This window comes from Bufo gargarizans, chromosome 9 (assembly GCF_014858855.1).
Source record: "Bufo gargarizans isolate SCDJY-AF-19 chromosome 9, ASM1485885v1, whole genome shotgun sequence".
Classification (NCBI taxonomy): Eukaryota; Metazoa; Chordata; class Amphibia; order Anura; family Bufonidae; genus Bufo; species Bufo gargarizans.
In genome coordinates, this window is record NC_058088.1 from 21,017,263 (window position 1) to 21,040,728 (window position 23,466).

The 23,466-nt window shown below is 46.3% G+C and overlaps 2 protein-coding genes across 2 annotated transcripts in view; one reads left to right on the forward strand and one right to left on the reverse strand.

The window, feature by feature from the left end:
* Positions 1 to 2,659: 2,659 nt before the first annotated feature.
* Positions 2,660 to 7,808, reverse strand: LOC122919433. The gene is made up of 2 exons (XM_044268465.1): positions 6,808 to 7,808; positions 2,660 to 4,371 (listed from the first exon to the last, which is right to left on the reverse strand). Exons 1-2 carry the CDS (start codon positions 7,658 to 7,660, stop codon positions 3,404 to 3,406), a joined length of 1,821 nt encoding a protein of 606 aa, XP_044124400.1. The 5' UTR covers positions 7,661 to 7,808; the 3' UTR covers positions 2,660 to 3,403.
* Positions 7,809 to 10,542: 2,734 nt separating this feature from the next.
* LOC122919390 (H-2 class II histocompatibility antigen, E-S beta chain-like) overlaps positions 10,543 to 23,466 on the forward strand; it is a 49,798-nt gene continuing 36,874 nt past the window's right edge. Inside the window, exon 1 of the mRNA XM_044268389.1 lies at positions 10,543 to 10,695. Within this exon, the coding sequence (XP_044124324.1) occupies positions 10,602 to 10,695 (94 nt within the window). The 5' untranslated portion in view covers positions 10,543 to 10,601. The remainder of the gene's footprint in view (positions 10,696 to 23,466) is intronic.

Here is a 23,466-nt window from a genome sequence, read left to right on the forward strand (position 1 = left end):
ATCAGAGTCATCTTAGGTTCAAATCTGTACTAAGTGAAGAAACAGACTCCTATTTATCTCTATACGCCCAGGAAAATGGAAGGAAATCTCCAGCACTTAGTGAGAAAATAAGTCATTATCTTCCATCCCTGCTCACAAAGACAGAGACTTAGTCCAGTGTCAGGAAAAAGGTATGTGAATTTACCCTCTATCTCTAACGGAAAAAATGAAGAAGAGGACTTATCTAATTCAGAACTAAGTGAGAAAATAGAACCAGGAGAATCTATTCCTAAATGTCACTGCAATGGTCAAGAAAATGTTATACCTATTGTCCCAACTAGACAACCACAGAGAACAGTCCTCGCTAGACTTCCCGTTCTGGAACCCATTGTATTTTCAGGAGACGTACTGAAGTTCTTAGAGTGGAAGTCAAGTTTTGAAATTATCATCGAGCATCATTGCTTCAGTCCAGTCGACAAGTTTTTCTATCTTCAGAGATATGTTGGTGGAGAAGCAAAGTAAGCTCTTGAAGGTAACTTCTATAGAAAAGACGAAGAAGCCTACAAGCAAGCTTGGGAAAAATTGAATGCAAGATATGGTCATCCTTTCCTAGTGCAAAGAACTTTTAGAGAGAAATTGAATAACTGGCCTAAAATAGGTCCTAAATAGGTCCTTAAGAGCACTTCAGACTCCAAAAGTATGGTGACTTCCTGCATGCATGCAGCAATGCTATCCCACATGTACAAGGACTAAAAGTACTGAACGACTATCTAGAAAACCACAGGGTGCCAGCTAAGCTACCTGAAGAAGTGGGTTCTAGATGGAATTGCTATATGACTGAACAGTTAGAACTAGGTAAGGACTTCCCAAGTTTTAAAGAGTTCTTTGCTTTCGTCAATAAGGAATCACGAATAGCATGTAATCCAGTAACATCATCTTATGTCTTAAAATCCTTAGAAGAAAGGCCTGCGAGAGATATAAGATGCACAAGAGCAACTAGCTTTGCAACCAACGCAGCAGCTAAATGTCTAGATACCTACAAGAGCAAGTTCAAAGTCACTACTGGGATCAGTAGAGAGACAGAGCCGACAAATCTTCAGACTACCTTCAAATGTATGTCCTGTGGAGAGAACCACTCCATACACAAGTGCCAACAATTGAAGGAAAAGTCTCCAGATGGAAAGAAAAAATTTGTACTTGATAACCAACTGTGTTTTGGATTCCTAACAAAAGGCCATGTTACTAAGTAGTATAAGAAAAAGGCCACATGCAGTGTTTTCAAAGGACGCCATCCTACACCACTACATGAAGAACGTCCAAAGAAAGATAAATCCTCAATACCTAAAGATGCTGAGGAAGAAAATAAAGTATTGGTATTCTCTTGCAGAGTGAGGGAAGGAAAAAGCAATGGCACATCAATGGTTATACCAGTGTGCATTTCAAATCCTAAAATGAGGAACAAGAAGGTATACGCCTATGCGCTACTGGATGCCCAGGGTGACGTCACCTTCATTGTTCAATAAATCTGCAAGAAATTACAAGTGAAGCTCAAACTCACCACATTTACGGGAAGAAACACATTAGTGAATAGTCAAAGGGTCAAAGGACTGAGAGTTAGAGGACTTCATTCAAACTTCACATTAGATCTACCTCCAGCTTATACAAAAGACGATATACCTCTAGATCGAGTTTGCATGAAGCAGGCATTGGCTATTCGTTCAGTCCTATAAGCCCAACCATCCCATAACCTCCACCCCACACCCAGCCCCCATATAAATAAAACACACCACACCACTGCTTGGATTTAATCGGCCACAGCAGCCGTTTATTAAATAAATACAACATAAATATAACATGAGTTAACCCCTGACGAGGGAGGTCCTAGAAGCCCCAATAACTTTATAAGCACTGGAACACCTGCGTCTCCATCTTGCCCCCAGCCGTTGAACCAAGCTCGGAGGCAGCAACTGATGGACGCGTACTTAGTTCCTATCAGCTCCTCAATGAGAGTCCAGCCCCTCCCGCGGGGCCCTCCCATCCTCAAGTACCACCATATTTCACCACTTCAAGGACCTCCCCCGCCTCCACGACTGCCGCGACATATAACAACCCCCACCTCACAACCACCTCTTCCAATAGGGCCGGGCGGGTGGGCGATTCCGTCTCCTGGCCAGACTGCACTCACTTCCGCCTCTCTCGTTCTCCTCACCGCTGGCCACGCCCCCCGTCGCCCCAGCAACTCGCGCCTCACCACCGCTCCCGCCCCCACTCCCCACTAACCCTTTCCTTACCAGTCCTGCCCAGCCAAGCCTCTTCATGGACGTCCTCCCCCACCGCTGCGCTCCTCGTCCGGACTGACTTGAAGCAGGCATTGGCTATTCGTTCAGTCCTATAAGCCCAACCATCCCATAACCTCCACCCCACACCCAGCCCCCATATAAATAAAACACACCACACCACTGCTTGGATTTAATCGGCCACAGCAGCCGTTTATTAAATAAATACAACATAAATATAACATGAGTTAACCCCTGACGAGGGAGGTCCTAGAAGCCCCAATAACTTTATAAGCACTGGAACACCTGCGTCTCCATCTTGCCCCCAGCCGTTGAACCAAGCTCGGAGGCAGCAACTGATGGACGCGTACTTAGTTCCTATCAGCTCCTCAATGAGAGTCCAGCCCCTCCCGCGGGGCCCTCCCATCCTCAAGTACCACCATATTTCACCACTTCAAGGACCTCCCCCGCCTCCAAGAACGCGCAGCTTGACTACCTCAACCCTGCGCGTCCCTCCACATCCGCAAAGCTATCTCCACTCCACTCTGGAGCCCCAGAGCCCACAAATCCGTACCCACCGCATTCAGGTGCACCCCATCCGCCCTCCAAAACGCACCCTCACCCTTCTCCAATACCTCATGCCGCACCACCACACCACCATTCCTCGCCATAAAACGGCCCACCGCTCTGTTCACCTTAATCCGAGCCTTATTCAGGCTCTCTACCGACCTCGCCCCCCTCCACACCTTACGCGGCACAATATCAGACCAGACAACGATAACCCCCGGAAACAACGCCCAAATCCTGAGCAAGTCAAACTTGACATCCCGCACCAATTCCCTAAACGGACGCTTCCCTAAATCATTCCCCCCCACGTGCAACGCCAATACATCAGGAGGACGATCTAAACGAACGAAACGATGCACCTCCCTCAACACTCCGCCCCACAACATACCTCTGACGCCTAACCACCGGACCGTAGCCAACTCCGGACTCACCCCCAACTGCCGACCACTCGGCCTCACATCCGCTCTAATCGCACCCCAGAACACATAGGAGTGCCCCAAAATCCACACCAACGCCGCCGCCATTCGACCTGTGAACACAAAAAAGGGGACAAAATCAACATCACCTCCCACCTCCTTACTCTACAACAATGCAGGCCGCACATACGATCTAAAGCGAACCGACTCCCAACGCCCAATCCGCCTAATCACCTCCTCACTGGCGCCCGCCCTGGCTGCCTCAGTTGCCGCACCAATTCTGAATGAATGCCCAGAATAATCCTTGACCGACACCCCCAAAACCGTCAAACATTTTCTAAAGACCGCCAGAAACTGAAACCGAGACAAAAAGGAACCATCCTCATGCCTCAGAAACGGGACCTCATCCCTCCCCAGCCTCGCGCCATACGATTCCGCACACCTCACCGGGCACATACTACACCCCGGCACCGCAAACAACGTAAAACGCAGCCCCCTGCCCTCCTGATCCGTTTTGGACCTGCGAATCCGAATATGCAACATATCCCCCACCCACTCAACATCCTCGCTCCTAAGGCCCCCCGCTCTCCTAACCCTCCCACACACCAACTCCCCCAAGCGAAAAGCCCCAAAGAACGCCAAAGCAAACGCCGCCTTAAAGAGCCCTAGCTCCCACCCCGAACTACAAACACCACTCAACCTGTCCCCCATTCGCACCAACAACTCAAAAGACACCGGCCTCCGACAATCCGGCACCCTGCCCGCACCCCTACGCCAACCCTTCAACACCTGCCGCACCAAAAAACTCTTAGTCAAATCGGCCAGCCCCCGCCACTTAAAACCAAACGCTATACCGGAAACAAGATGATTCACCCTGGACACCGACCACCCCTCACTCTTCAACTGCCCCAACAACATCAACAACCGTACTTCGCCGTCCACTCCGCCTGCTCCCCACGTCCCATTCCACGCCTCCCAGGTCGTCCACGCCTTACCATACTCCCGCCAAGTACCCGGACTCAACGAATCCCTCAACAACCCCATCACTTCTCTTCCAGGATCGCCCACAGCCACGCCGGACACTGCAGACCCTCCGCCTCCGCTTCTGGCGCAAGAAGCCGGAACCGCTCCCACTGCAAACGAGAAAGAGAATCCGCCACTGAATTAGCCACTCCAGCCACATGTTCCGCCACCAACCACATGTTAAGCGACAAACACCGCAATACCAAAAACTGTAACAGCCTAACCACCGGCGGGGAAGATGCGGACAAACTGTTAATAGCCTGAACCACCCCCAAATTGTCACAATGAAAGCGCACCTTCCTGTTTTTCAATTTCTCGCCCCACAACACCACCGCCATCACAATGGGAAAAAGTTCCAACAAGGCCATGTTTCTTACCCACCCCCGACTTACCCACGACTCTGGCCACGTACCCGCACACCATTGCCCCTGGCAATAGGCACCAAACCCCACCCCCCCGGACGCGTCGGTATATAACTCACAATCCACGCTATCACACAACTCCCCCATCACCAAAGACCTACCATTGTACTGACCCAAAAACTCCGCCCACACCCTCAGATCCCCTTTCAACTCTTTACGTAACCTGATAAAATGATACGGCACCGACACCCCTGCCGTAGCCGCGGCCAACCTTCTACAAAAAATTCTACCCATCGGCATAATTTGACAAGCAAAATTCAATTTACCTAACAATGACTGCAACTCCCGCAACCTAATCTTCTCCCTCCCAATGGCCCTATCAATCTCCTGACGCAAATCCACCAACTTATCCTGGGGAAGCCTACACTCCATACGTTCCGTATCTATCACAATCCCCAAAAAACACAATTCCGTCACTGGACCCACCGTCTTCTCCTGCGCCAACGGAACCCCAAATCTCGCAAAAACCGACTGCACTGTATGCAACAACAAAGAACAAACCCGGGAATTCGCCGGCCCTAAACATAAAAAATCGTCTAAATAATGGATAACGGAGGCACAACCAGAAACTTCCACCACTACCCATTCCAAAAAGGTGCTAAAGGTCTCAAAATATGCACACGAAAGAGAGCAGCCCATCGGCAAGCACCGATCCACAAAATATTCCCCCTCCCAAAAACAACCCAACAACCCCATGCTCTCCACGTGTACTGGAAGCAGGCGAAAAGCCGCCTCCACATCAACCTTAGCCATCAACGCCCCCTGCCCCAACCGCCTCACCCACTTCACAGCCGCATCAAATGAGGTGTAAACCACTGAACAAAGATCAGGATCTATACCATCATTGACCGACGCACCTTTCGGGTAAGACAAGTGATGAATGAGCCGAAACTTGTTCGGCTCTTTCTTCGGCACTACCCCCAGCGGAGACACCCTCAACCCCCCAATCGGCGGCTCATTAAACGGACCCGCCATCCGCCCCAACTCCACTTCCTTCCTCAACTTTTCCGTCACCACCTCCGCATGAACAAGCGCAGACCTGAGATTCTTAAGAACCACCGGCCCCGCCGTGACAACCGATGGAATCCGAAAACCAAACCTAAAACCATCCCCCAACAACCCAGCCGCAACCTGATCCGGGTACCTATCTAGGAACCCCTGCATCTCTTCCACCCGCACCGGCGTCCGCCCCTTTTCCAGAACCATCCCCCCCCTTATTCCGTCCCCCTTTGAAACAACGGTTAGCGCCATGCGCTCCCCCACACCCTGTGCACTCGTGCTTAAACTTGCACTTGGCACCAAATCTGCAATTTCCTTCGTTGAAAAGGAAACACAACCCTTTAGCCGATGCCGCTGCCAACGCCCCCGGGGAAGATCCCCCGGACTCCCCCCGAAAGGACTGCCCAGCCCTAGGAGCCGCCGTCACCCTCAACCACAACCCAATATCCTTATGATCCCACCGGATATCAGGCCTAACCGCCTTACGCTGCCGGAACTGCTCATCGTACCTGAGCCAGCCCACACCCCCATAAACTCTATACGCCTCCCCAATAGCGTCCTGGTAGCAAAAAAGCGCCGAACAACATTCCGGAGCCCTTTCACCAATGACACTTGCTAATATGGCAAACGCCTGAAGCCAATTAGCAAAAGTCCGTGGGATCAAACGGTGTCGCCGCTTCTCCTCCTCCTCTTTCTTCCCTTCGTCCTTCTTTCCTCTATCCAAATTAAACCGTTCTAACGGAAGCAGCGAGAATATCTCCACATACTCGCCCTTCCAAATCTTTTCCCTCACCTCCTGCTTCAAATGAGCCCCCAGCGGCCCCTCAAAGCACACATACACCTCACCGCGAGCCCTATCATCCAACCTCTGCCCCTCCCCTTCTCCACCCGCCTGCGTCTCAACCGACACCGACCCCAACCCAGCCGCAACCCCCCGCGCACCAACCCCCGACCCCGGCCCCACTCCCCACCCAGGCGCCGGAGACCCCCCACCAGCTCCCATCCCCGACAACCATCCCGCCAATCCCCCCAACAACTGCCCCAAACCCTTACCAAACTCTCCCATGGTCCCCCCCCCACCCGCCGGGAGACCCTGCCCTAACATGGACCCCCAAGCAATCTCACCAGGCACCACGGGCGCTGTGACTCCCGCTGCCGAAGGTCCTGACTCCTGCCGCACGGACACCGCTCCATCATAGCTCCTGGACGTCGACGGCTGCTCCTCCTGGACCACTTGCACGACCCTCTGCACCACACTGGCCGGACACCGAGCCTCCGCCACTGCAAGGGGACCTTCATCCACGCTGCTCAAATCTTCTCTGGACCTGCGCCGGTATTCGTCCTCCACCAACGCAGTCCGAGGGACCCGATCCTCCTCAAACAGCCGAGTGGACCGCCCGCTAAAGGAGGGACTGGGCCGGTCCACCGTTCCCGGTCCCGAATCCTGCTGCACAGCCGCAGGGAGTGGGGGAAGGGGCGTCCCACTCCTCACAGGGCCCCGCCGCGTATCGGGATTCCTCCCGCGGCGGGAGCGGCTCGCAGAAGCCCTAGCGGCCGCTCCCCGCCGCCGAGGGTCCACAGAGGGGCTCCCTACTCGGCGCCGGGTCCGGGGGGTGACCTCAGGGCTTAGGCGCGCCGGCGGAATACCACGCCGCGGCCGGGCAGCCCGAACATTAGGGGAAGCCACAGGAGCAGGTGAAACTAAGCAGGCACCAACCTGCTCCTGCAGCCAGCCAGGCCCCCTCACCTCCGCTTCCCTCCTCAGCCTCTCCAACATCTCCTCCACTGACAGACCAGGCGCCGACATGCTGCTCCGATTCCGTCTCCTGGCCAGACTGCACTCACTTCCGCCTCTCTCGTTCTCCTCACCGCTGGCCACGCCCCCCGTCGCCCCAGCAACTCGCGCCTCACCACCGCTCCCGCCCCCACTCCCCACTAACCCTTTCCTTACCAGTCCTGCCCAGCCAAGCCTCTTCATGGACGTCCTCCCCCACCGCTGCGCTCCTCGTCCGGACTGACTTACCTACCTGTGAAACAGCCAACAAATGGGAGCACCTATATGTCATATCTCATAAATTGTCCCCGCTGAAGAAATGTGGTCTTGGACTGTTGATAGGTTACGATTGTCCCGAAGCCTTGGTACCACGAAAGGTAATCACAGGAGAAAAGGGTGAACCCTAGGCTGTTCAAACTGATCTAGGATCGGGTGTTGTTGGAGGAAAACAGCAGATTGCAAACTCAAGATAGGTGACAGGATTGTGTCATCGAATATCTGTCCAAGAGTTACCAACCGTAAGTCCAGCAAAAGTAATCAAGATCCTTGAATCTGATTTTGAAGACATAAGTTCTAAAGAAAAGAGTGTATCCCAAGAAGACATAAAGTTCGTACACACTCTAGAAGAAAGCATTAAGCAGACTCAACAAGGTCATCTTGAAATGTCCTTACCCTTTAGGAAACAACCTCGTCTGCCAAATAGTAGAGATATTGCCCTAGCAAGATTAAAGTGTTTGAAGAAAAAGATGGGAAGAGATCCCAAATTCAAGAAGGATTATTTGAAATTCATGGAAGGCATTCTTGAAGAAGGACATGCAGAGAAAATCAATAGTCGACCTAAAGAAGAAGTGTGGTACATCCCACATCAAAGAGTTTACCACTCAAGAAAACCAGATAAGATTAGAGTAGTATTTGATTGCTCAGCAAAATACGATGCTGTTGCATGGAATGATCATCTATTAAAAGTATCAGATCTTAGGAACACTTTGCTTGGAGTACTCTGTAGATTTAGAAAGTATCCCGTAGCAGTCATGTGTGACATTGAAAAAATGTTCCACCAGTTTCATGTAAAGAATGAAGATAGACACTTCCTGAGGTTCCTATGGTGGGAGGACAGAGATACAGATACAGAGCCAGCAGAATACAGAATGAAAGTACACATACACATTGTCTCCAAGTTGTGCCATTTATGGTAAGAAGTATTCTTAAGAAAAACTTTTTTGTAGATGATGGTCTTATAAGTCTAGAGTTCACAGAATCTGTAATCAAACTAGTGTAAGAAAGCCATGAGTAATGCGCAAGAGGAAACCTGCGCCTTCACAAATTTATCTCAAACAACAGAGAGGTGCGAGAATCCATCAGTGACTCTAAACAATGAAGAATGTAGATCTCAATTATGATCATCTTCCAGTTCAGAATGTACTTGGATCGGGATGGAATGTAGATGTAGACACTTTGCAGATGTTCTCCATCCAGTAATTGATATGCCGTGTGGATTTCCAAATTTGTAGCATGTCAATTATGTTTGCGGTTTCAACTGTGGATTTCACAGGTAAGAAGGGTGACATCTATGGGTAAACCGCATCAAACCTGCACTAAAATCCGCAATTAGAAATTGCGTTTTTTGGTGCAGATGTGGTAAAGGACAGATATCTTCAGTGCGTTCACCTGCACTCGTATGCAGGCACTCTTAGGCCCCTTGCAGACGAGCGTGTCCGGATTAGGTCTGGATGCGTTGTGGATGCCTTCAGTGATAACTGCGCGATTTTGCAGGCAAAGTCATTCAGTTTTGCCTGCAATCGCGTTCAGTTGTTCAGTTTTTATTGCACGGGTGCAATGACATTTTATGCATTTTGCACACGCGTGATAAAAAAACTGAATGTATACAAACATCTCTCAGCAACCATGCGTGAAAAACGCATCACATCCGCACTTGCTTGCGGATGCGATGCGATTTTCACGCAGCTCCATTCACTCCTATGGGGCCAGCGTTGCGTGAAAATCACAGAATATAGAACATGCTGCGATTTTCAAGCAACGCACAAGTTATGCGTGAAAACAAACGCACATGTACACAGCCCCAATGAAATGAATGGGTCCGGATTCCGTGCAGGCGCAATGCGTTTGCATCATGCATTGCACCCTCACGGAATACTTGCTCGTCTGCAAGGGGCTGTAGGGTAACTGCGTACTATGTGGATTACGCATGTCAAGTACACTTTGCATATTTTAACATGCAGAAATTGACCTGCCATGTGGATTACAAAATCTGCAGCGTGTCAGTTGTTGCGATTACGCAGCTAACATATAGTGGTTTTCCTCATAGACTTAAATAGGGTTGTTAACATGAATAAATTAGTTGCACCAAAATCTTCATGTTTTATTCATTTTTTATGCTGTTTTGGTGTGGATTTCACGTGGATTTTCCGTGTATTCACCCTTATAATTCTGAAGCTGTAGGGAGCCACTGTCTCTAATATCACCTTGTTTCCATATTACAGTAGAAACTGGCTGATGCCACCTTGTGGCCAGTTTTCATTCTGTAATGTTAAAGTGTACCTAAACTTTTGAAAAATGTTATTAAACATGGGTCATCGGTATCTGATCGGTGAGAGTCTGACACCCAGGACCCCTGCCGATCAGCTGTTTGAGAAGGCAGCTGAGCTCCAGAGGTCATCTCATTAGTAAAAAAATCTGGTCAATAAAAGAACAGTTCGATCCTTGTCCATAACGCGGACAATAATGGGACTTGTTCTATATTTCTGCAGATGCTACAGAACAGACATACGGATGCAGACAGCTGTCCACATCTTTTGCTGCCCCATTGAAGTGAATAGGTCCCCATCCAACCCGCAAAAAATGCGGAGCGGATGAGGACAAAAACAACAGCCATGTGCATGAGCCCTAAGAAAGGTTTTTTTTTTTACATTGAAAATCTTTCCGTACGATCGTACATTAGCAACACTGCATTTCTTTGAAGCGCTCTCCCTGGTAACAAGTGACGACTTTAAGAATTTTTTTCATTGGTTCCTTCAGCAGGAACATAGAGTCCTGCACATCTGAAGAAGTAATGTGCAGCTTAGTAACATATTGTATCCAGTGCAAGTGTTCACATCAGTCTGAAGTACAGACTTTTCTGTGGAAAATGGGGGCTCCGGGGTTTCCAGAGACACTTGTATCCCTGCTGTTCTGTTGCTCACTTCTGACATCTGGTTTCACGCTGTGTAACGGCTCATCAGGTAAGTGGACCTAAAATATTAGCATGATACTTAACTGCTATGGCAGGCTCAGGACATCAGTTCACATGGACTTTTCCACCAAACTCATTGGCATATTGATTATTGGAGGTCTGACAGCCTGGATCCCCACAATCCCCAGAACCAAGGGGCAGCAATATCACGAAAACCATACATTACTATACAGTGCTTGGCCAGCAGTATTGTGCTCAATATACAGTAGACTTACAGGGTGTATTTACATGAGTTTAAATAACTTTTTGCAGTTTTCCCATGAATACAATAAACATTACTTAAGTACAGTGCATTCGCAAAGTCTTCAGACCCTTTCACTTTATTTCACATTTTATTATGTTGTGGCTTTGTGCTACAATAATAAAAAAAAATCTAGTTTTCACCATCATTCTGCACTCAGCTCCCCATAGTGAGAAACTGAGAACAGAATGTATGAAATCTTTGCTAACAATCAAAAGAAAAAACTAAAATATTGCATTGACATAAGTATTCAGACTTGAGATGAGCAAACTTCTTGAGATTCCTTTGTGTCGAATTTTTCAAAAAGTCCCAAATCAATTCATCGAAGTTTCTCTAAAATTGAAAATTGGTACATAACACACTCTAGTCTCATAGGACTCTAGAAATGTTTTAAATAAAAAATGTTATATCTTCTTTTTAATTTTTGACATTTTTTTGCTATTTTTCCCCCCTCTTCCTATAGGGGTTGTCTCACTTCAGCAAATGTCACTTATCATGTAGAACAAGCCACTTACTAATGTATTGTGATTGCCCATCTTGCCTGCTTTATAGTGTTGATTGCGAATTTTTGGGCGAATATCGGCACTTTGAGAATTTACGAATATCTAGAATATAGTGCTATATCTTCGTAATCGCGAATATTCTAGATTTTTTTTCATCAGTAACCATGATCCCTCACTGCTTCTTGCTTGTGGGCCAATAAGAAGGCTGCAATATCTTTAACTTTAGGAGTAGTGTTGATTGCAAATTTTTGCTTATCCTGAATTTTCCGATTTTCACAATCAAGAAAATAATGACTGGAGATCACGAATTCCCAAATTTGCGAATATATGACGAATATTCGCCCAAATATTTGCAAAATATCGCGAATTCGAATATTGCCGCTCATCACTGCTCCTTTGCTGGCATTCATTTTGCAATCACATTATACACTGCTTGTGTCCATGACCACCCTCCAATCCATCAGTTGTGGCCGTGCTTGCACACTATGGGATAAAGTGGTGGCTTCTATGGTGGCAGGGCCCATGGGAATGCGCATGGGTCAGTGCTTTTTCCTATAATGTGCAAGCACTGCTGGATTGCAGGGTGGTTGTAACCTCTGGATACAGTGTATAATGTGATGGAATTAATCCAGCCAGCAAAAGAGGCAATATGGACAATCACAATACATTAGTAAGTGGCTTGTATTAACTTTCTTTACATGATAAATGCCATTGGCTGCAGTGAGACAACCCCCCCTTTACGCTCTTAACCCTATCAGCCCTGGAGTTATTTTTTATTTTGTTCCGGTCACATGAAGGCTTATTTTTTGAAATGGGGTAAAAAACAATGCAATTCCGCAACAGTTTTAGGGGTTTTGTTTTTACGGAATTCCCGCTGTGGTAAAACTGACCTGTTACTTTCATTCTCCAGGTCAGTAGGTTTATGGCAATACCACATGTATAATTTTTCTTGCGTTTTAATAATGAAAAAAATAAAAAAAATAAAATAAAAAGAAAAATTTTTCATCGTCATATTCTGGCCTTAAAACTTTTTTGTAGTCATGTCTATAGAGATGTGTGAGGGCTTTGAGGGGTGATCTGTAATTTTCATTGATACCATTTTGGGGTGTATGAATTTTTGATCACTTTTTATTAAATTTTTCATGGGAGGTGAGGCAACCAAAAAACTGTGAAACGGCCATTTTTATGTTTATTTTTTATTGTTTATGTATTTTTATTCTGGGGAAAGGGGGATTTGAATTTTTGTATTTCTTAGATTTTTTTATATATTTTTAAAAACATTTACTGTATTTTTCACCCTATACGACACACCTGCCCATAAGATGCACCTAGGTTTTAGTGGAGGAAATAAGAAAAAAAATATTTTTCATCAGACCTCAGCTCATACCCCCAATGTTAATAAGACCTCAGACCAGACCTCCAATGTTAATAAGACCCCCAATCAGACCTCAGTTCAGATCCCCAATCAGACCGCAGATTAGACCCCCAATGTTAATAAGACCTCTATTAAAACCTCAGATCAGATGCCCAGTATTTATAAGATTCCCAATCAGAACTCAGATCAGAGCACCAATGTTTATGAGACCCCCAGTCAGACCTCATATCAAACCCCTAATGTTTATGAGACCCCCAATCAGACCTCAAATCAGACCCCCATGTTAATAAGTCCCCCATGTGAATCAGACGTCTGATCAGAGAAAAAAAAAAAATCAACTTACTCCTCCTGCTCTGGATGCCGCAGCCGCTCCTGAGACCCAGTCTCTTTCTGGTTTGCACCTTGCTGTGGCCCAATGCCGCACAGTGTGAGGTCACAGAGAGAGCCAACGTCCTCACACTGTACTCAGGACACAGAACAGCATGCAGCCAAGGAAGACCAGGAAGCGGTGAGTACAGAGCCCGGGCAGCGCTGCATTCACCGCTCCCCAGTCCCCCTGTACTAGTGAGTGTTTCCATAATGGAAGCACTCATTAGTGTTCACCCCATAAGATGCACTGACATTTTCCCTCCACATCGGGGAGGGGGGGGTGCATCCTATAGGGTGAGAAATACAGTATAGGGAACTATATTAAGTAATCATCAGATTGTTTCTCTCATAGACATCAATGCATTAGCAATAGAGTCTATGAGAATTTTACTGTGCAATACACACAGTTTTGTGGAAAAAAAACTGTTGCTTGTTTGGAGACCAAGTGTGCAAAAATTATGCCTTAACATTGGCAGATCCCTGCCTCTGTTTATACACACACACGTTAATGTCAGAAAAAAGAGTGGCTATTTCTGCACAAGCATCCAAAAATGATGCCTTAACGAGGACAAAATGTCTACCCGTATTTATACAAGTGTTAATTATCAGAAGAAAAAGCAGCTTGTTCTGAATGATCCTGGAAAACTCTCCCTTTAAATTGAGAGCAGCATTAGTGGCATGTGGCTGCAATAGCTAGGGACCAGGCAGTAGATGTTGTGGGGCTGTTTAGAGGTAGTAGTAGTCAGCAGTAGTAGCCATATGGTATGGAACATAGTGGCAACAGCCATGAGGCACAGAAAATGATTGTAGGCAGACAGACAGCAGCAGTGGCATGACGTGGGCAGCAGTAGCAGCTATACATGATGGGGCACCATCATTCAGGGAAGATCTCTTCATCTTCCTCAGCTGGCAGAGTGTGAAAATCCTTACAGATTTACACCTCGTTCATTTTGTCAAAAGTGATGTTTTAGAGACTGACAGAGGACAATTTGCGACGTTTGGGTGTCACAACTTCCCGTGCGGTGCTGAAAAACATCTCTGAGAAGACACTGGTGGCTGGGCAAGAGAGAACAGAGACAGCATACTGGGACAATTCTGGCCAGTGTTCCAGTCTATCTGCCCGGAAGTCCATAGGGTCAGGAAACATGGTATGTGCCAAAGAAAGGCCAGAGTCCAGGTAAGACTGAACCTGAGTGTTGAGGAGGTAGGTCTCCGTTTGCAAATTATGCCAGCACATTAAAGAAATGCTCCATCATGTTGATGATACTTACCTGGCTGCTGCTGTGGCTTCTGCTGCTTGTGGCAGTGGAATGTCTGGAAAGTAGGTGACTCTGCAGGGGGTGGAGAGGGTCCTCAGACACACGGGCTGCAGGTGACCGCTCACCGAAAGCTGCCGCAAGCTATGTACATGGCGTTTCCTGGTAACAAAGTAATTTGGCCCCCCTGGCAGGAAGAATACATTCCTCCATTTTGCTTTGATAGTGAGGGTCTAAAGACTGCTTTATGTGATTGATACAACTGTTATTACATAATCATGGAAGCATACAGCTTGCCATTCTGTGAGGCGCGCTGGAGGACCCTGTTCTTTCCGCCTCTGCACCTCAGATAATTGTGTGTCATGATCATCATTATCTCCATAATCCTTCTGCTCCTCCACCTCTACTGACTCCTCCTTTTCCAGTGGCAGCTCCTCCTCCATGGGACTTTCTCCTTGTGTCCCTATTGATACATTTTTGTGACCTCTTCATAGGGCTTCAGTATGTGACAGGCGTCTCTGATGAGCTGCCATTGCCTGACTTTGAAACAACAGATGCTCCCTGCTGAGGTGGTCTGTTGCATGACAAATTAATTCACCGCTTTACGCTGCTCATACAGACGCTCTAGTATCTGCAAAGTAGAATTTCAGTGAGTTGGACCGTTGCAGATTGAGCAGTGTAACCACAGACTGTTCTGACTCTGCAAGTCCCGTTACATACAAAAATTCACCAAGGTAACCAAAAAATCCTGGATAATCACTTTACAATAAGTAATTTAAAATGTATTTTCACAAATGCCAGAAGTCTAGCTAGCAAAATGGGGGAGCTGAAAGCTATGGTACTAGAAGAACACATCGATGTAGTTGGGTGGCTGAGACATGGTTGGACTCTTCACATGACTGGGCTGTAAATATTGAGGGTTTTACACTATTTAGGAAAGACCGGGTCAATAGAAAAAGTGGTGGCGTGTGCCTGTATGTGAGTAGTGATCTGAAGACAAGTGTGAGAGAGGCAATTGTGCGTGAGGATGGTGAGGATGTGGAAACCTTATGGGTGGAAGTTTAAAGGGATATAAACACTGAAAAAATAATACTTGGTGTAATCTATAGACCCCCTAACATGACAGAGGATATAGAAACGCAACTGTATAACCAAATAGAACGGGCGGCACAGGCTGGTACAGTGGTCATAATGGGAGATTTTAACTCCCCAGACATTGACTGGGGTCATGGTTCTGCCTCAACCGCAAAGGGGAGAAAATTCCTCACCTTGCTGCAGGACCACTTTATGGGGCAGTTTGTAGAAACCCCCGCTAGGGGCGATGCTCTGTTGTATCTGGTAATTTCTAATGATGCAGAGCTTGTTGGTAATGTTACTGTTCGAGAAACACGAGGTAATAGTGACCACAATATAATTATATTCCCCCTAAACTATAAAAGGCAAACTCTGTCAGGCAGAGCAAAGACACTGAATTTCAAAAAGGCTAATTTCCCTGGGTTGAGGGCAGCATTTCAGGGCATAGACTGGGAGCAGCTACTGTCACATAATAATACTGAGGACAAATGGGAGAGCTTCAAATCCACATTGAGTAATTGCTCAATTTTTTTTTATCCCTTTAGGTAACAAGTATAAATGGCTAAAATTAAACCCCCATGGCTTACAGCTACTGTAAAAAGAGCAATAAAAGACAAAAAGAGGGCATTTAAAAAATACAAATCTGAGGGGTCAACTGTAGCATTTGAAGATTACAAAGGGCTTAATAAAATCTGCAAAAAGGAGATAAAATTAGCAAAGATACAAAATGAACAGCGGGTAGCAAAATAAAGCAAAACAAATCCCAAAATGTTTTTTAAATATATAAATGCTAAAAAACCTAGGTCTGAGCAGGTAGGTCCCCTAAATAATGGTATGGGGGGGGGGTAGTCACTGAAGATAAGGAAAAGGCAGAGTTCCTAAATAGTTTTTTTAGCTCTGTATATACAAAAGAAGAGAAAGGAGCTGATATCTGTGGCACCGGGGCTGTTAGTACATCCAGTGATATACTCAATTGGCTAACTGTAGATATGGTCCAAGAGAAGTTAAATAGGGTAAATGTGAACAAAGCTCCGGGTCCAGATGGAGTACACCCAAGAGTGCTTAAAGAGCTCAGTTCAGTCATTGCTGTGCCCCTGTTTGGTACAGTGCCAAGTGATTGGCGCAAGGCAAACGTGGTGCCTATATTCAAAAAAGGATTAAGGTCCTCCACAGGTAATTATAGACCAGTTAGTTATATATTATATAATATTATAAGTGATAACCAGCATGGATTTACCAAGGACAGAAGTTGTCAGACTAACCTGATTTGTTTTTATGAGGAGGTGAGTAGTAGCCTGGACAGAGGGGCGGCTGTAGATGTAGTGTTTCTGGATTTTGCAAAGGCTTTTGATACTGTCCCTCATAGACGCTTAATAAGTAAAGTAAGGTCTATTGGCTTGGAAAGTATAGTTTGTAATTGGATTGAAAACTGGCTGAAGGACCGTGTCCAGAGAGTTGTGGTCAATTATTCCTATTCAGAATGGTCCCAGGTTATAAGTGGTGACCCCAAGGTTCAGTTCTGGGCCCTTTATTATTTAATTTATTTATTAATGATATTTAGGACGGGATTAATAGCACCATATCTATTTTTGCAGATGACACTAAGCTGTGTAGAACTGTACAGTCTATGAAAGATGTCCACAAACTACAAGCTGACTTGAACACTCTGAGTGATTGGGCAGCAACTTTGCAAATGAGGTTCAATGTGGACAAATGTAAAGTTCTGCATCTTGGTGGTAATAATCTCTGTGCTTCATATGTCCTGGTGATGTAGCACTGGGAGAGTCACTTATAGAGAAGGATTTGGGTGTCCTTGTGGATGGTAGATTAAATAACAGCATACAATGTCAATCAGCTGCTTCTAAGGCCACCAGGACATTGTCCTGCATTAAACAAGGCCTGGACTCGCGGTGCAGGGATGTAATACTACCACTTTACAAAGCACTGGTGCGGCCTCATCTGTAATACGCAGTCCAGTTCTGGGCACCAGTCCATAGAAAGGACACTCTGCAGCTGGAAATAGTACAGAGGAGAGCGACTAAAATGATAAGGGGAATGGAGGGTCTTAGTTATGAAGAAAGATTACAAGAATTGAATTTATTTAGTCTTGAGAAGAGACGTCTAAGGGGGGGACATGATTAACCTGTACAAGTATATAAATGGGCCATACAAAAAATACAGCAAAAAGCTGCTCCATGTAAAATGTGCTCAAAAGACAAGGGGGCACTGCCTCCGACAGAAGAAGAAAAAGTTCAGTCTCCAGAAGCGTCAAAGCTTCTTTACTGTGAGAACTGTGAATCTGTGGAATAGACGTCCTCAGGATGTGGTCACAGCAGGAACAGTGGACAGTTTCAAAAGGGTTTAGACGAATTCTTAAAAGTAAAAAACATGAATGCTTATTTCTGGGATTCGCGTCCCCACCTATCCCTTGGTTGAACTTGATGGACGTATGTCTTTTTTCAACCGTATTAACTATGTAACTAAGTCCAGGAGGGCATTCCTCCCCACATAATGGCTGAAATAAGAGGAGAGTCTCCTGGACAATGCCAGCACACTCCGCAAGCTATTGTACGTTTTCAAAAAGTTGGGAGATTGTATTATTTCTCCCAAACGCATTGCAGCCACAATGTCTCTGACCACCTTACTTGGTTGGAAATGGTAGGAATACAGCCAGTAGGATGTTTGCTGGTTGATGGACTTTAGCAACTCTCATCCATCAACTCTAACACCACATGGCAGTGCTTCACTTTACACAAATGATAGGAGAGAGGGTGAGCGATGCTTTGCCCTGCTTCTGTTGGGGATGGAAGCATGTCCATAGAGGAGGACATGGAGGAGGCGGATAAGCACCTGGTGTTGGAACCAGACAGACACAAATGTGGAGCTGTCAGTAAGACCTGGCCTTCTTGCTGCGATGAGATAACAAAGACTGACCCAATGGCTTGTGAAAGACATATTCAATACCTGCCCGTAAAAGCTGCTCCAGGTGTCCACTGTGGTGTGCATCTTTCTGCATAGCGACAATTGCAAGGAGCGGCCAATGTTCTCAGCCACTTGAGAGTACCAGAAAGAGATAGCTCTTTGGGAGAAATAATGCCATCTAGAAGACTGCACCACCATCAATTTGGCCAGGTGGGAGTTATGCTTGAGCACAAGCAGAGTAGATTTGTTTCCTGGCCACACATTCATTGATGGCTGACGACGGAGAAGCAGTAAGTGATGATGACAACAAAAGGACACTGTACTTCACATGGATGTGGCCTAGCTGCTGCAAAGGAGACGAGTACTAGCGGGTGGCCACAATTTTCCCACTGGATTGGGTAATGTAGCTGCATATGCTGTGATAGAGCCGTGGTGCCTATGTTAGTGTTTGAACGCCTACAGCTTATTGTAATCCTGCAGATCTTGCAAACAGCAATGGTTATGTCTTTCAACACAGTGGAGAAAAACTGCCAAACGGGAGACACTTGTATGCTTGGCACGTTTTGATCCTGCACCAAAAGTATCAGTGGCATCACCAGTTCCTGAGCTGACCATAATAGAAGCAGATCTAGCCTGGCAGTTTTTTGTGAGGTTTTGGCTGCATGTTACCTCTGTTTTTTATTGCTTCCACTGCCACCACCCTCCTCCTCTACCCCCTCCTCAGCACCCTAATTTGTCTCCCAGGTCCTTTCCAACACATAATCATTATCATTCTCACCCTCCATGCCACTTGTATCAGACTGTGTCATCGTGTGCTCTTTGGTCACCCCCTCAATTCCCTGCATTGAATTTGCCACTGTCGCACCTACTGACTCCACCCTGGCTACAAGTGCCACTATTATCACCACCTCCAACACAGCTATGCATGGGATCCCTGCCTACCCCCTAAACCTCCTCCTGATGGCAGTCCAAATGCTGACTGTTCTCACACAACTCATCAACAAGGAGACTCTCTTGATTATCTTCCATAGAGCATGGTGGGGTTTTGTTGCCTGTTGTTAGGATAAAAGAAGGCATGACACTAGGAGGGGGCAGTGAACACAGAGATGTTCCTGATGTATCCTATCTACCTGTTGTCTTGCAGCAATGTCCGTGTTCAGTAACACGGCTACAATGCACTGAGATACTCAATTACAAATAGTAAATACATTTACCATTTACAATGATACAGAAGTTGGAAGCATGTGCCTCTGAAAAGTAGGTGCTGCCAACGAGAGGAACTCTACTCTTGTGCAGATTCCTTGAGGTGTTCTCTGAAGCAGATCAGTTTGGGTACCAGGCTAATCAGGTCATCCAGGATAGATGGAACATCAAGACTTGCCAGTTAATCTTTTATGTGACCTGTTGGACCCTCCCAGAAAACTGCCACCAGCGCCTCTTTATTCCGTGATAATTCAGAATCTAGGGTGCATAACTGTATAGCATACTGCCCGACTGTAAGGTTGCCCTGGTGGAGGTGCAGGAGGGAGGAGGCAGTTGAAATCCTATAGACTGGCTCCTCAAAGACCTTGTGGAAGGTAGTCAAGAATTCCAGGATCGCTGCATTCCTATAGAGGAGTGTCCCAGGCAGTCAGTAGGGAATTAGTGGGCCTGTTGCTCAAAGTGGATGTACACTGGTTCAGGAATCCACAACATAGCTTGGGGTCTTCTTCATAGTGTGGAGGAAGCAAGAGATGCAGACTAGAGACTCCTGATGTAGCAACGGTGCAGATACTGCAGCTTGAGGTTTGCAGTACCAGAGTGGTAGTGGAAAAGGCGTCCTGGTGGGCAGAAATGGTGTGCAGGTAATGCAGGATTTGCTCTAGGCAGCCACATTGAGTAGTCAGCTCATTATATACTTTTGGAAGATCCATCTTGGGTGAGCCAGTGGGTTCCATGGCCTGAACACACTGTTGCGGCAGTGGGTGTGGCATTTGTTAACCAACAGATTTGGTTTTGGGCTAATCCTAAGGGCATTATCCTGGAGGACCATTATTGCTCAGGCAACTTTCCACAGGTGAAGGTGCCCTAAGTACCGGAGGTTTGCCAGGCTTTGGCTGGTGAAGATGGAGTTGAGTGCACGCTGGCACTTTAAGAGCTGGAGAGGGCATGTGTGTGCCCTACAGCAAGAGGATGAGGAACTTTGCCGGCAAGCAGGCTGCATGGAGGGATGGAGCTACCCTAGTGGCCAGGCTCGTTGGGAAGTGGAGGAGAGTGGGAGACTGCCTGACATAGGAAGCAGGGAGGACCTGGTTACATCAGAGCCTGGCAACAGGGAGATACCAAATTTCCTCCAAGGAAACACACTGCAGTAACAGCAATAAGATATGCACATAAACATAAAACATGGGACATTATTGGATGATGGCCAAATATTGCATGGCTTCAATTTCAGTGTTTTTGTGTGTTTTGATACATACACTTGTGGTATATACACTGCCTGTCCAAAAAAAAGGTCGCCACCCAAAAAAAAGGTCACACACTCTAATATTTCGTTGGATCGCCTTTAGATTTGATTATGGCACGCATTCGCTGTGGCATTGTTTCGATAAGCTTCTGCAATGTCACAAGATTTATTTCCATCCAGTGTTGCATTCACTTTTCGCCAAGATCTTGCATTGATGATGGTAGAGTCTGACTACTGCGCAAAGCCTTCTCCAGCACATCCCAAAGATTCTCAATTGGGTTAAGGTCTGGACTCTGTGGTGGCCAATCCATGTGTGAAAATGATGTCTCATGCTCCCTGAACCACTCTTTCACAATTTGAGCCCGATGAATCCTGGCATTGTCATCTTGGAATATGCCCGTGCCATTAGGAAAGAAAAAATCCATTGATGGAATAACCTGGTCATTCAGTATGTTCAGGTAGTCAGCTGACCTCATTCTTGGAGCACATACCGTTGCTGAACCTAGACCTGACCAATTGCAGCAACCCCAGATCATAGCACTGCCCCCACAGGCTGGTACAGTAGGCACTGGGCATGTTGGGGGCATCACTTCATCTGCCTCTCTTCTTACCCTGATGCGCCCATCACTCTGGAACAGGGTAAATCTTGACTCATCAGACCACATCACCTTCTTCCATTGCTCCAGAGGCCAACCTTTATGCTCCCTAGCAAATTGAAGCCTTTTTTTTCTGATTTGCCTCACTGATTAGTGGTTTTCTTACGGCTACACAGCTGTTCAGTCCCAATCCCTTGAGTTCCCTTCGCATTGTGCGTGTGGAAATGCTCTTACATTCACCATTAAACATAGCCCTAAGTTCTACTGTTGTTTTTCTTCGATTTGATTTCACCAAACATTTAAGTGATTGCCGATCACTATCATTCAGGATTTTTCTCCCGCCACATTTCTTCCTCGAATACGATGGGTCCCCACTATCCTTCCAGTTTTTAATAATGCGTTGGACAGTTCTAATCTTAACCCAATTTTAGTAGTTTCTGCAATCTCCTTAGATGTTTTCTCTGCTTGATGCCAAGGATTTGACCCTTCTCAAACAGGGGATGTGCCCACAAGCACGAGATGTGTCTTTCGAAATGGTTGTTTAAGAAATAAGAAGCAACTCATTGCACCAGTTTGGGTTAAATAACTTGTTGCCAGCTGAAAGATAATCGCCCATGCAGTAATTATCCAATAGGAGGCTCATAACTATTTTCTTCGTTAAATCCAGGTGGTGACTTTTTTTTTTTGTACAGGCCGTGTATGAGCTTTTACACCTTAGTGGTATTGACAAGGAATATATATTGATGAACTATCATCAGGATAGGTCATCAATATCTGATCGGCGGGGGTCCGGTTCAAGTGAATGGAGCAAGTATTTGTAAATACACTACAGCGCCGCTCCACAGGAGACGATGCGTAGTGTAAAGACGAGGAAATAGCACTCACATGGAGCGCCGCCTCCTCGTCAAACAGCTGATCAGCCTGGTGTCGGACCCCCACTGATCAGATATAGGTGACCAATCCTGACGATATTAATGTATATGGCCAGACAACCCCTTTAACATAACCAGATGGGCTACGCAGTCCAAAATGTGGGACAGAGAGTGGTCAGAAGACAAGCCAGGGTCAGGAACACTGGGAACAAATATTAATACATGTACCAGGAACAAGGGAACCATCTAGAGCCAACAAAGACTATCACTGGCACTGGTATAAGGCCAGGAAGGGATTTAAATCTGATAGGTCCATGACTCAGCGTTCCATTTTTTATAAACACTAGCACACAGGACTAGATCAGCTGAGCAATCATCCCACTGCTAATCTCCCCCAGCACAAGTCCGCTGTGGGGAGAAGCAGAGCATTGCATCCTGTTACCAAGGATGTGGTCGCCTTACCAGGGGGTATGGTTCTGCAGCACGTCTCTACCGGTGCAGCTGTGCCGAGGCAGAGGATTGTGCCACTGGAGCCCAGACAGGTAAGTGTAAGGTTAAAGTTTCAAGTTGAAAAAGTGCCCTTTCCTCCTCAAGCAATTTACTAAAAAAAAATAGACCTGTTAGGTATCGCTGCATCCACATCAACTTTACAAAATGTCACAAAATTCATAATGTAAAGCATTAAAAAATACCCCAAAATGGTACCAGTGAAAGCATCAACTCATTCCACAAAAAAAGAAGCCCTTATACAAGACCATCTCCAGAAAATAAAAAAATATGGGTCTCAGAAAATGGTGACACAAGAACATTATTTATTTTCAAAAAAGCTTTAAATTAAAACTTAAAAAAAAAAAAAAAACTATATACAAATGGTATGTCTGTAATTGTATTAACCAGCAGAAAAAATTTGGTGTTAGTGTTCTCACACCCACTCATACGGGTCACTGGAAGTTCAACATGGTACCTCATGGCAAAAAACTCTGTGAGGATCTGAAAACAAAAATGAATTGTTGCTCTACATAAAGATGGCCGAGGCCAGTGATGGCTAACCTCCGGCACTCCAGCTGTGGTGAAACTACGACTCCCAGCATGCTCCATTCATTTCA